This window comes from Podarcis gaigeae, assembly GCF_964106915.1.
Source record: "Podarcis gaigeae genome assembly, chromosome: 14".
NCBI lineage: Eukaryota > Metazoa > Chordata > Lepidosauria > Squamata > Lacertidae > Podarcis > Podarcis gaigeae.
The window spans coordinates 10,401,366-10,414,213 of NC_139690.1; the positions used below are offsets into that span (position 1 = coordinate 10,401,366).

General features: G+C 43.1%; 1 protein-coding gene across 19 annotated transcripts in view; it reads right to left on the minus strand.

Annotated features, from left to right (window-relative positions):
- The window catches only part of MYO9A (myosin IXA), a 177,933-nt gene that overhangs the window by 20,963 nt on the left and 144,122 nt on the right, over positions 1–12,848 (minus strand). For 13 of the 19 annotated variants that reach the window (XM_083712364.1, XM_083712363.1, XM_083712350.1 and 10 more), the window contains one exon: positions 5,709–9,053. The exons of 4 other annotated variants lie outside the window; for them this stretch is intronic. In XM_083712364.1, coding sequence (XP_083568490.1) covers positions 8,569–9,053 — 485 coding nt within the window. In that variant the 3' untranslated portion in view covers positions 5,709–8,568. Of the gene's footprint in view, positions 1–5,708; positions 9,054–12,848 lie in introns of those variants that run through there. 2 more of the 19 variants (XM_083712352.1, XM_083712351.1) reach the window with 2 other exon arrangements.

Sequence of the window (12,848 nt, forward strand, 5' to 3'; positions counted from 1 at the left end):
GCAGACTCCGGAGGCCCCACGGTGCACCCCGCCCCTGTGGGTAGCTCGGCCCACCCCTAGGCGCACTGCCCCAGGCTCCTGAGTGGCTTCCTCCACCACTGGATGGACTTAATACAATCGATGCTTGGGTTGCGAACATGATCCATGCAGGATGCACATTGGCAACCCACAGCAGCGCGTCTGCGAATGCGCGGGTTGCGATTCGGCGCTTCTGCGCATGCAGAGAGTGCGATTTAGTCTTTCTATGCATGCGTGACTGCCAAAACCCAGAAGTAACCCATTCCGGTACTTCCGGGTTTCGGCGGTCCGTAACCCGAAAAAATGCAACCTGAAGCATATGTAACTTGAGGTATGACTGTAGTGGACTCAGGCCAGGTGAGACCTGCAGGCAGAAGTTCACTGTGCATAGCTCTTGAATAGATACATGTATGAATCAGCAACAAGACATAGCTAGCCTGTCTGTCCTCCCAGAGTTGCTATATGCACTGCCTTGTCCCATGAACTTAACTTGGTTTAGTAAGATGATACAGGAACAAGACTTGTACGTGTGCCTGAGAAAAGACCTGCTGGAGCAGACCAAAGATCTATCTGGCCCAACATCCTGTTTGCCACTGTGGCCAACGAGATGCCTCTGGGAAGACCAGAAGTAGGATGTGAGAGCAAAAGCCCTCTCCTGTTGTTGTTCCCCGTGCCCCTCATGATGAGTAGTCACTGCAAATCTTATCCTCCATTAATTTGTCTGATTCCCTTTTAAAGTCAGCTAAGCTGGTGGCCGTCACCACGTCATGTGCTGGCAAATTCAATAGATTTTTGTGCGAAGTAGTATTTTTTCCTGTATCTCCCAGATTTCTCACTGGATGACCCTGGCTTCTAGTATTACAAGGGGAAAATACATCACTATCTTCTTCCTCCACACATAATTTTGCATACCACTATCATACTTTTCTCACTCACATTTTAAAAAGAAAATAAAGATCCCCAAATATGATAACCTTTCCATATAGAGAAATTGCCCACAATCTTTTGAGTTTTTCTACACCTTTTCCAGTTCTAAAATATCATCTTTGAACTGTGGTAACCAGAACTGTACACAGTAGTCCAAGTGTGATCACTTGTGAAAAGCCAAAAAGTCTTCAATCAACTACAGTTTCCCACTGCATTTGAAACAAGGAACTATAGTTACCCAGTTCAGAAAAGCCAGCTACTTATTGAAGTCACTTTTTGACTGAAGTATAACACCAGGAATCATCCTATTGGTGCTTAAACTTTCAAACAAGAGAGCAGTTGTGTTGCCTAGCAACCACTCATAATGCTTTGATTCTTCAACCTAGAGCTCTGATAGGATGTGTGGTTGTATTTTTTTTTTTTATAATAATTTTTATTAAGGTTTTCCAAATTAAAACAAATCAAAACAAATTAGATCCAATCTATAAACTTTTTGCCAATAACTAGGACTTCCCCTCCCTACCCCCTCTTGTGTTCCAAATCTTCCAAATAAGCAATTAAATTCAACAAGTTCTTATCCCCAAATTACACTCTTCATCAATAACCCAATTTATCCAAATTCTCATCCCCTAAGATCGATCTATACCCTTCCACGAGTTTCCCCCTTTCAAACATAATACAGATGAAAATAAGATAAATATAAATAATAATTTTACAGCCTTTGGATTCCAATTTTCCCTCCCCTTTTTCCCCTTTGCGTTTCACCTATCCCTCCACTTCTAATATCATCCTGGAGGTCCCACATTACACTATGTCCCTCCAGTTCTTTGCCAGTCTTTAATTACGGATGTCCAATCGTAGAAGGAGTCTATCAAATAAGGGCCCATTTCTTCTATCCAGGTTTTTATATCCAGGAGTAAAAACTCCAATTTTGTATCCATAAGCTTGTCAAACCTGAATATCCCAAATGTTCCCCCAGTTCTGTCCAGTTCTTGTTATTTTCTTGTTCTTGTCAATCATTCTCCTCCTTTTTATTTCTCTGTTCTCCCACAGAAATGTTCTTTTTCCAAAAGTTTCTAGTGCCTCTGCAGAGGTTTGTTATTCATGGAGCAAAGCATTGCATCATGTTCCTTTCATTTTCCAACAAATAGTTCCATTGTTTCCTGTAGTGTGTAGACCTCTGTAGACAAAATAATGTTCCATTCCTGCAGTTTCCCAGGAGATTAAAAGTTCCATTCAACTGTTCAGATTTCCTGTGGAAAAACACATGCAATATCCCTCGGCTCCTCTAGGTGGATTGCAATAACAAAGTTCCCTTCCAGAATCACATCCACCAGACCAAGTAGCTTGTTGACCAATATTTAAAACAGTTTGTATTCAATTTATAACAAATATAACCGGCAAAGTCCTCATAGCAAAGTCTCTATTTTAATCTTCCTTTTTGACAGCTCTTTGACAGCTGTCAAAACCTCCATCACTTTTCTCCAGGCAGTTTCCCGAATCGCTCCAGGGATTCCGGGGGGGGTTGCTTTTTTTTTAAAAAACAATTCCACTTTTCTCCTCCAGCTCAATCTTATAATTTTCCCTCGCGAAGTTGCTGATTCGGCAAGATAAGGTTACACTCGATCTTAGTTGTCCAGTCCTTTGTTTTGGCTCTTCTACAATTTAGGGGTGGGCTGACTTCCTTTTTTCCACCTCCCCCGTTCGCTCCGAATTTTAAAAATTTATCCCCTTTTTTTAGTCCATATTCCAATTACTCACGGATTCTTCTTTAGAGCCGAATTTTCAATAGAAGAAGTCAGCGCTCTCCGCCGGATGGCATGCGGCTGCGCTCGGCAGGGATAGCAGAGAACTCAAAGCACCACGCTTCTCCCCGGCACCCGATCCGTAGCCTTTAAAAAGGCTCCTTCACGAGTCGGGAGAGCGCTAACGGTGCCAGCCGAGTCTCCATGTCCACGGCCTCAATCTGGCCGTGGTTTTTGAGGGTCCCCGCATTGCCGGTGCGGTAGGACCCAGCCCCTGCCAAGCCGGCTCCCTCCGGAGCTCGGAGGGAGCCCGCCATTCGGCGATGGCGCCGACCCGGAAGTGATAGGATGTGTGGTTGTAAATGAGTTTTTCTCTTGTATAGTTGCTCTGGACCAGGCCTGAACTCTCTTTCTCCAAATATTATATAATGTATATATAATATTATACACTGCTTTTGTCCCGTTTACCTACAGTAAAATAGTAGAGTAAGCCTGTAATTTACTAGTTGTTGTTGTTTTTAAAAATAAATAAATTAAAAGGGGAGTGGAAAGGAGGTGGGTGTCTGGGAAAAAATATTTGCACAATTCAACCCCCCATTGAACCCAATATGCTTTGACTATACATAATTTTGGCTTTGGGTGTGATTTTCGGAATGTAACATCCTGCAAGTTGTGCACTTACTGTACCAGTTTATTTTCTCTTGATTCCATTTGCTTTATTTCAGTCAGTCTGCTAACAGTTTTAGGATCCTGGCTTGTTCCAAACCTAGCAACCATAACTTCCCAAGGGATCTGGTCTGTCAAGTCACAAGAGTCATGACATTGCCCTCATGCAAAAAGGGGTTCATTGGGGCTTCGATGTGTAGAAGGCAGAACAGGAAAATTGCTTGTTTCCCCCCTTCTTGCTAGACAGGGGCCAAAGGGTTTTGGGTACTTAGCTGTGCCTGATGCAACACCTTTACCATGAGCAAAGAAGATGCTGGATCAGCGTAAACATTTGTAAGCTGAAACAAAACCCAGCAAGCACCTCCTGGCCCCTTAAACATTAACACATTCTTATTGTGAATTAGCTTTGGTAGACAAGCTCATCATACTTTATTGCAGGTGTGGGGAACCTTTGACCCTCCTGATGATGCTGAATTGCAACTAAAGTTATCCCCAATCAGCATGGCCAATGGTGATGGGAGCAACATCTGGAGAGTCAAAGATTCCACACACCTGCTTTATCGGATCGACTATGAATGACTATAAAGGACTTCAGTCAGTTAAGTTCTACATTTCAAAGTTAATTTGAAAAATAATGACTCTAAAAGTATGCTCCAGAAATTTAATGAAAAAGTAGATAACTTGTTTTCAAGAATTCTTCATCAGAGTTCAACCACTTATACATAAAACTATTATTTCCTTTGGAGAAGAACCAGTGTTTGGTGATAAAAATCACTGTTTGGCACACAGGTTTAACCTCTGGCATCTGCAGTTAAAACTATCAGGTAGGTGGTGATGGGAAAAGAGACCCTTATCATGAGATTCTGGAGAATGTCTTATTAGTCAGTGCTATATCAACAGCCTGTTCTGGTATAAGGCAGATTCCAACTTACTATATTCCACATACTTACAAAAATAGCCAAGCTTATTCCCTACTTACGGTAAATTCTGAATAGCTGTATCCTCATTCATTTCTAAGTTATTCATATACACTAACAAGGGGAAATTACAAAGGTGTATACATGAGGAAGTACAAGGTGCAATGCTGAGTTTTGCTTTAGTTTTACTTTTTAAAAAAACTTGTAACTGCTTTACCTGTTGTAGCCTCACTTGGGACTTGTGATGAATGGTGGGAAATAAATTTTGTTTGTGTGTATTTCACATCAGTCGACTGTTGTATAAAATAATGCATAAGCAGGTGGCTAGTAACTTTGTCACACAATAGATTGTGCAATCTGTTGCACCAGTTTCTTCGAACATGTTGTGTTGGATTCTTCTGTTGTGCAATATTAAAACTCGCCTGTCTGTCCCTGGGCCGGTGGACAATACGGGATACAGCCCATTCTGTGTGTGTGAGAGAGAGTGTTGTTGTAGATAAAAATATGCCCTTTTCCCTTATGGGGTATCCACGCACGTTTTGTGTGTGTACACACACACATACATTTTGTTATTCCAGTTCTGTCAACAGATGGAAGTGAGTCCATGGAGAACTGCTCTTTCACAGAGAGGGTGTGTGTGTCAAGTAAATATGGGCGTCCTGCAATGGGGAACCAAGCTCCTTACCTTCCCCCCCACCTTTCCCCTGGATTTGTTGCCATTTGAAACATGTGGAGATCGTCTCTCTTTTTCATTTTACTTTAAAATTATCTTTATCTTCCTTTCTTCTTTTTCTTCTTTTATCTGCTTTGCTTTTTTATGTTTTGTTTTGTTCTTTGGTGTCCTCTGCTCTGGGTTAAAGAGGGCACCGCACTCGAAGGTGATGTCTGGCTGGTGTAAGACCCTGAGTGAGAGGCAGGGAAAGAATCTTCACCACTTTTGGTGAAGGCATTTGCTAGGGTGGCAAGTATAAATATCCTAGCCCCATACACAAAGCCAATCGATACAATCAGCAAAAACTACACAGCAGACTTCTCATGGTAAAGTATCATTGCAGACCATCTAGTGATCCTAATGAGGAATCACGTTTGAATAGTTTTCTGTATTAAAATACCCAGCAACCTCCCTGTATGTAGAAAAGTAGCACATTAGGGAAGGGGATCCCTGACCTCTCTTCCCATATGACAAGATTTCCTTAACACCCCCACCCACCCACCCAGTGCGCTCTTCTGCCCCTAGTGATTAAAATGTGCCCTTGCAGTCTGAAGTGGCATAGTCCCAGAACCACATAATTGATATGGCCTTGTTAACACTTCCCTGCTTCTAACTTAGGTTCCATGCTCTCAATATTCCCCTGTCTCCCGAAGACACAAAAGCCTTTGTCTAGATGGTTGATTATGATCATCAGCATGTGCGGAAAAAATATGCGACTTTCACTTTATTTTCCATTGTTTTCTTCTTTAATAAGCTAGAAGTTATTTGTTCATAAAGTTGTTTTTGTACAGCCATATAGTATCATATTTACAAAATATTACACAAATTGCACTTTGAATATGACGGCCTTGTTCCAGGAAAGAGAAACAAAAATAACATTAATTTAAAAAACTAAAGAAACCTCCAGACATGAAATTACAATGTGCCAGCTGACTGCGTAACTGCAAGCCAGCTGGTTCAGTGAGCAAAATAAAGCATTTTCCTTTATAGAATTCTTCTTTAAACATGTAAGATTTATAGAGTATGACACAGGACAATATATCCTTTTACAATACATAAGTCTTTTAAAATTTACACTCAGTATACTTATAAATTACTTTTAAAAAATCCATTAAAAATAACTATATGCAGCCAACGTCCTTTCTAGTGGTGAGTACATTCACTTAATACCATGAGTGGGGTGAGAAAAATCCAAGACCCTGTACTTACAGATTGCACAGGGTCAGGGAGTGCAGGTGGGGAGAGTAGACTGCTATCTTGGAAGACAGGTATCAGGCAAAAACATGGATGTGGAAATGAATGGAAATACTTTTTTTCTTCCTGTTGCCAGTATCAAAAAACAAACAAACAAACAGTGCAACAACCAAAACTCTGGCTTGGACCCATCTGAATTATGAAATTTTATCTCCTCCTCCCCCAACAAGGCCAGTGCTGAAAGGAAGGCTTTGCACTGGAAAAAATGGAAATTAGTACCCTGGAGTGTATGCAGAGCCTAGCACTTCCCAGCAGAGCAACTAGTCAAAATGAGGGACAGAAGACAAGTTTCCAAAGGATCTTTGTGCACTTGCTGAGTGTGGCTCAAACAGAAACAAGCATCTAATGTGTGTGTGGGAAATGCAATGACTATCATGCAGTTCGGGACCAAGAGCAGGATTTTTTTTTGGGGGGGGAGGAGAGGAGTGCAGCCTATTAGTCTGCAACAAACTAGCATTTAGGGAGGTGGGTGCAGAGAGTAGGGTAACCCTTTCTGGCTGTGGGTGTCCTACATTGCTTTATTCCTTTTCCTCTCTTTCTTAAAGGGTAATTTGAAGCAGGAGGAGCACAGATGAGGATTCCTGTGTCAGCAGCCAGACAAAGTCTGACTAACAGGGCAAGTGCAAAAGAGTAAAGTGGCAGTAGATATCGAGTGGGATGAAATTTGTCCAGCTGGTTTGTGCCACGAGTCCCACACAAATGGAGCTGCAATTTTCAATTGCCCCCCTTTTTTGTAATTGGAGGCCCCAGCCTGAATTTGTATGGGGCTGCTCGCATGTTTGGTTTTAAACCACCAACTCATCACTGATTCTTAACCAGTCAGACCACTCAGACTGGAAATGAGGCGTAGGACCTGCATACAATCACTAACAAAAGCTGGTAACTAAAGGTTATCAGATTTCCTGCTCTCATGTATACAATCACAGTACACTGCCCCTGTTGGTAGTTTTTTATATTAAAAGGTGTTTTTTTTAAAATTACAGCTATATTTGCATGGATGGTACAAAGCAGCTGGGCAAACCTTAGCCATCTTAATATTTTCTGCTATCCTCAGTGATGCTCTGAAAAAATGGGGCTCCCCAAAGGTCCACTTTAAAAGATACATACATTACTGCTAAAGTCAAGAACTGGAGCAAATTTTCCCACACACATTCACAGCTATTTCATCACAAAGACAAAGTCCTGAAAGCTCCAAATGCAAGGTACTGGTGAGAATTACCTCATGACATAAGGATGCAAAAAACGACTACCTTCTGTTGTTTCACACTGTCAAGACCTCAGATCTAATTCTAGCTCCCCCCACCCACCCATTTACCTTCCTGGCATAAATGTCCCACATTAAAGGGGAAAAAAGTTAAGTCCCACATTGTGGGGGGAAAGTTAAAAAACAAAACATATTTACATTGAACTTCAGTAACCATAATACTATCAAAGAGCTTCAAGTAGTCTCTGATTTTGTTTTGACTTTGCTTAATACTGATGTTCAGCAAAAAAGTGATGTTAAATCACATTTTAAACAGACTGATTGTGACAGCAGCCCTCCTTACTGCTTCTCCACCCACCTGCATTTTGCTTGAGTAAAGTGATTGTGGGAGTGACTTTTTTCCTGCCCGTCAGTCTGTTTGTGGAGCTTTTTGCTCATCTAGCAGCAGAGTGTGTCCAGGGCATAGCCAGAAAAACAAAGGGTTCTACCTCCTAATATTTATGCTGCCTATCCTGTACCCTGAAAACAGAACACCTGTTGTGGTTATGGCTACTGAACATTCGGCACAAATATTTGGCATTTACCTACCTGGAATCAAACTGGCATTTGTTATTCTGACCTTTTTTAAAAAAGTCAAAAAGCTCTCTTTTTCCACAACAGGTATGCACCTGACGGTTGTCTGAGAAGTGCTTGGGTGGAAATGAACATTTTTAAATCTGACAACACAATGAAGCAAATAAGGAATAGCTTCGAACAAGAGCTTGGTCTCCTTTATGCTGCGGGTCTGTCTAAGAGGGCCCTTGCTTACGAATCCCAGTGCAAAAACCCAGTCCCTAAACTTGGCTGCTTTGATAGCTGGGATCAAGAAGAGGTCCCTGAACTCCAATTGTCTTCTGGTGTTCTTGTCTGCTTGCACATTCCCTTGCCCATCACAGACAGAACTGGGGACTGACAGACTATGCAGATACAGCTCACCGGCCCTTCCTTCCTTCAGGTTTACTGAGGGAACACACTGAGTCCCAACACACTGAGTTCCAGAACGCCGGTGGCAGCAGACGGTGTTGAAGAAGCAGCAAGATGTCACGGATGAGATGTTACCATTTTCCTGAGATCAGCTGGCGCGGCTCATACCATAAATTCATTGTTTCCAAGTAGCACCAGCTGCTGGGCATTGTTGTAATTGGCAGCATCCGGCTGTCTCTTCTGGCCTGGCCCGGCAGTTGCCTCTGGGAGGTCTTTGGCTTTTGGTGGGGAGTTCTTCACATTCTTCAGCTTCTGCTTGCCCTTCTCGGGGTTGAAAGTCCCTCTAGTGGTGAACTGCGGCTTGTCATCCAAACCTCTGAGGTGCCCTGGCGCTTGTTCGAGTGCTGAGGCATCCCCAGAGGGAGCTGCCCGGTAGAAAGGCGATTTGGAGTATATCTGGAATCGCTTCCTAGTTACATGAGGTAAGCAGGAGGAGGAAGAGGAAGGGGAGGGTGACAGAGATGGAGCAGACACAGAGGAGTCTACCGACTCCACAGATTCCTGCTGCTTCTTCAGATGCCTTCGAGGCCTGGTAGTGATGGTGTCTGCCTTGATGGGTCTGGCAAAGCCAAGTGCTAAATTTCTATCTGGCAGAAAAGAGATACAAGAGAAGTGTTAAGAAGTGTTGGCATTATCCCCAAATGCACATATCTTACTGAGTTGTATGGAAAACAGAATCCAATCAGGGAAAACTACAATGGGAAGGCACACCCAAAACAAAAAGACAGCTGCACATGTTGGTAGGATTCCCAACCTGTTTGTAAAACTATCTTGGGAATTTTTTTCTTGCATTCCTTAATAAATACTACTTGGAACAAACTGCTACATAAGGGAACTGTGACTAAGCCTTCCTTTTTTTGCGGTGAGCACATATTCCCTGCTTCCAAATCCAACTGTTCCCAGGGTCTGGTGCATGTAATAAATACATTGCGCTCCCTACTCATTGATTTCTCCAACTGGTGATCCCTTCTGTTCTTCTTGCCTCTCATGGACCATGGCAAAGGGCACCCAGTCTATCAATAGTTCTCTTGCTTGCATTCTGTTCTCATCTGCTATTTAACCCAATGGGATAAATCACCTCTGGGAGAGCTGCACAGAGCAGGTTGTGTGCAAACTACAGAGGTATTTGGAAAGACTGGAGTTGGTTATTCTCCATTGTATTACTTTGGGAAGACCTTTAGGATCATCACCATTATTAGAATGCAGAATTGACTAGGGGGTATTTCTTTCTCCGATACAGTCAACTTTTGCAGAAGCTGACTACCCATACTTTTGTCTGCAGCCATGAGGTCTAGAACTTTGTTTTAACATAAAAGTTGCAATACTCAGGTTTCTGAGGGATTCTTGAATTCATCACACGGGAGGCAATGAATGCCATTTTCTCCAAGCAGCATCAAAACTGATTTATATTGGACTTCCAGCGAGGCATCATGGCGGAAGCCACAGCAGCGAGCAGCTCCTGAAGCCAACCAGAATCAATTAGGTTACCTGGCTGGCGCCGGACCGCTGGGACTGCTGCTGCTGCCGCCAGAACCGACAAGGAACCGGGTGAGCCCAGCACAGCAACTAAGGGAGCTGCCGACTCCTCCCCCCAGGCTGAGCCAAGCGACCTGAGACCTAAGCCGGCAAATAGGAGAGAGGAGAGGGGGGGGGGGGACAACCAAAAAACACGGAGCCCCGACCTTGCTGCTGCTGCTATCGGCAAGGCTGCTGCTTCCATGAAAAAACACGTGGCTGAGCCTGACCCGAGCCTCCCTTCCTCCAACCTCGGCTAGGAAGTGTGATAGGAATTTTATGGTCCTAGATATATGGTAATGTTCATAACTACATGTACATAGATCAGCACAGGAAGACTGACCTGAAGCCATTTTTGATTCCTAAACTGAGCAAATGTTTCTCTGCATGGAAAAGTCTCCCCATTGTCTCTTTCCTCACAAATCCTGTCTTAAGGACACATTTAAGATATGAATAGGGTGTGAGCCTGTGACCTGGCCCAGGAAATAAGTATTTTACCACTACAAAAGAATGGCCAGGCTCCCAAGGCAATCCAATCAAGTAACTTGCCAGACAGGAGATAAACTGTGACAGGAGAAAAACAACATGCAAATGTTCTGTTTTAGACAGCTTGTTTTTGTGAAGGTGTGATGTATCTGAGGGGTGGTCTTAGGTTACACCCCTTCTGTGATGTATGTATAATGTTTCTGGGGTGGTCTTGATCTACAGGATGGGAATTTCAAAAGTCTTTATAAGCCCTTGCACAGCATTTTTGTGGGTCCTCCTCCTCTCCTGCGTGTGAGGGGAGCACCCTGTTGCAACAGATCAATAAAGATCAAGCTTACTAGCTGCTTTGCTTCTCAATATTCTCTGGTTGGCCTCTGTTACCTTCTCCTACCAATAGGGAACCTATGTAAGGACTCTATATGGGCTCTTGGATACCCCATAAGGGAAAAGGGCATATTTTTATATACAACAGAGGCAAAAGGAAGGCTGTGCAAACCCCTGTCCTGCTTTTTTCAATTTTCAATTATTATTATTACTTTTTTTTTTACTTCCTTTTGGTGTGTTTTTTACCTCCCCCGTTATTCTTCTATTTTTTTAAAAAAAACAACATATTACCAACCAACTTTTTAATATTATATTACTCTCATTAACTCTATCTCCTACTTTTTTTAATACACAAAACTCCCCCCTTTTTCATATGCATTTTTAACCCCCTTTTTTAAAAAAAACCAACCCCCCTTCCCCCCTTCCCTAAATCTTCAGCCCTTTCGCTAAATTATTATTACCACCATTTTAAAAATACATCCATATATTACCCAAAAACACATTTTCCATCCCCCCAAAAGGGAGGGGACTTTTTGCTGTTGCTGTTGTCCTCTTTCCTTCCCTCCCAGTATTTTTTACTTTATTTTTACCAGACAAGCTGCCCCTCACTAACATATTTTCCCTATTTTCTGTATTTCACTTTATTTTCACCCCAGTCTCTACCCTCATTTCTATTTTTTGAAAAAAGGGGGAAACACTTTGTTTTTAATTACTATTTTTTATCATCATTATTACTTCTTTTTTTAAAAAAATCATTATTATTATTATTACTACTATTACTCCTCTTTTCCTCTTACTCCCCCTTTAGTTTCTTAGTTTGTCTGTTTTTGAGGAGGGAGCCTTACCTTCCCCCTCATTGTCCTGCAACTACAATATTACCAGCCCCTCTGAAAATTAAATAAAATAAAAATACTCCCCCCCCCATATCAGTGCTACTGCCACTGGTGCCCTTCCCCCTCCCTTTTTCTTTTCCTTTCTTCTCCTTTCCTCCTCCCCCCTCCCCCTCTCCTTCTCTGTCTCCCCTTGCCCCCTCCTTTTTAAAAGAACACATACACATTATTATATTAAATTTGCCCCTCTCAAAAGGGCTCTTTATACATTTTCATTTCTACAATACTTTTACCTCTGATATACAAATACTACTGCCAGGCATCACAACTTCAACATCTTCACATCTTCAGACCCCCCCCCCCCCCGCTTTCCCTCTTTGATTTAGTCTGCTTCTCTAGTCTGTCTCACCCTCCTAACCCTAAAATCTACATACACATACCTCCCCACACACTTTCATTAGCAATCCCCCCCCCCCACCGGGTCTTACCTCATACTATAACTAGAACCACCACTGCAACCAAACATTTTCATCTTTCCTTGTCTCTTCCCCCTTCTCTCTCTCTCTTTCATTCTCTCTTTCCTTCTTTCTTTCCTTCCTCTCCTTCCCTCCTTTTCTCTCTCCCCTCCTTGACTTCCATCCCTCCCCTCCTTTTTCACCTTCAACCTCTATACTGCTTTGCTGGGTTCTGTTCCTGAACACATCCTTGACATCCTTAAATTCCTAATTCTTTACTACGAACCCCTAACCCCTCCCTCCACCCTCGACTGGACCCCAATACCCCTTTCGTGAGGATCCATGCACAGACGTGTACACACAGGTGCACCCACGAATAACCCCCCCAAACATACACTCTCACTCTGACCCCACCCCACCAGTCTCTCATACCCCTGCCTACCACCCCCTTTATGTGAACCGTCTGTCTGTTGGCTTACTCATCTGTATGCTTGGCTGCCCCCACCCCACCCCGGGAACACTGCTGAGGCGACTGAGGGAACCCCAGAGAAGCCCTTAAAGCACAGCCCAGACGGGACACTGATGACTGCCTAATCCAGATGCTCTGTAAAAGCCACCAGTCAACCACGCCTGTTCAGCTCAACAGATCAGCAACACCTAGGAATCACCACACCCCTAACCACAACACGCCCTGCTCCAAGAGGATGCCAAACAAATTTGATGCCAAAAACACCAACGAGACTGGGATGACACCAACCAGGGAGATGGCAAA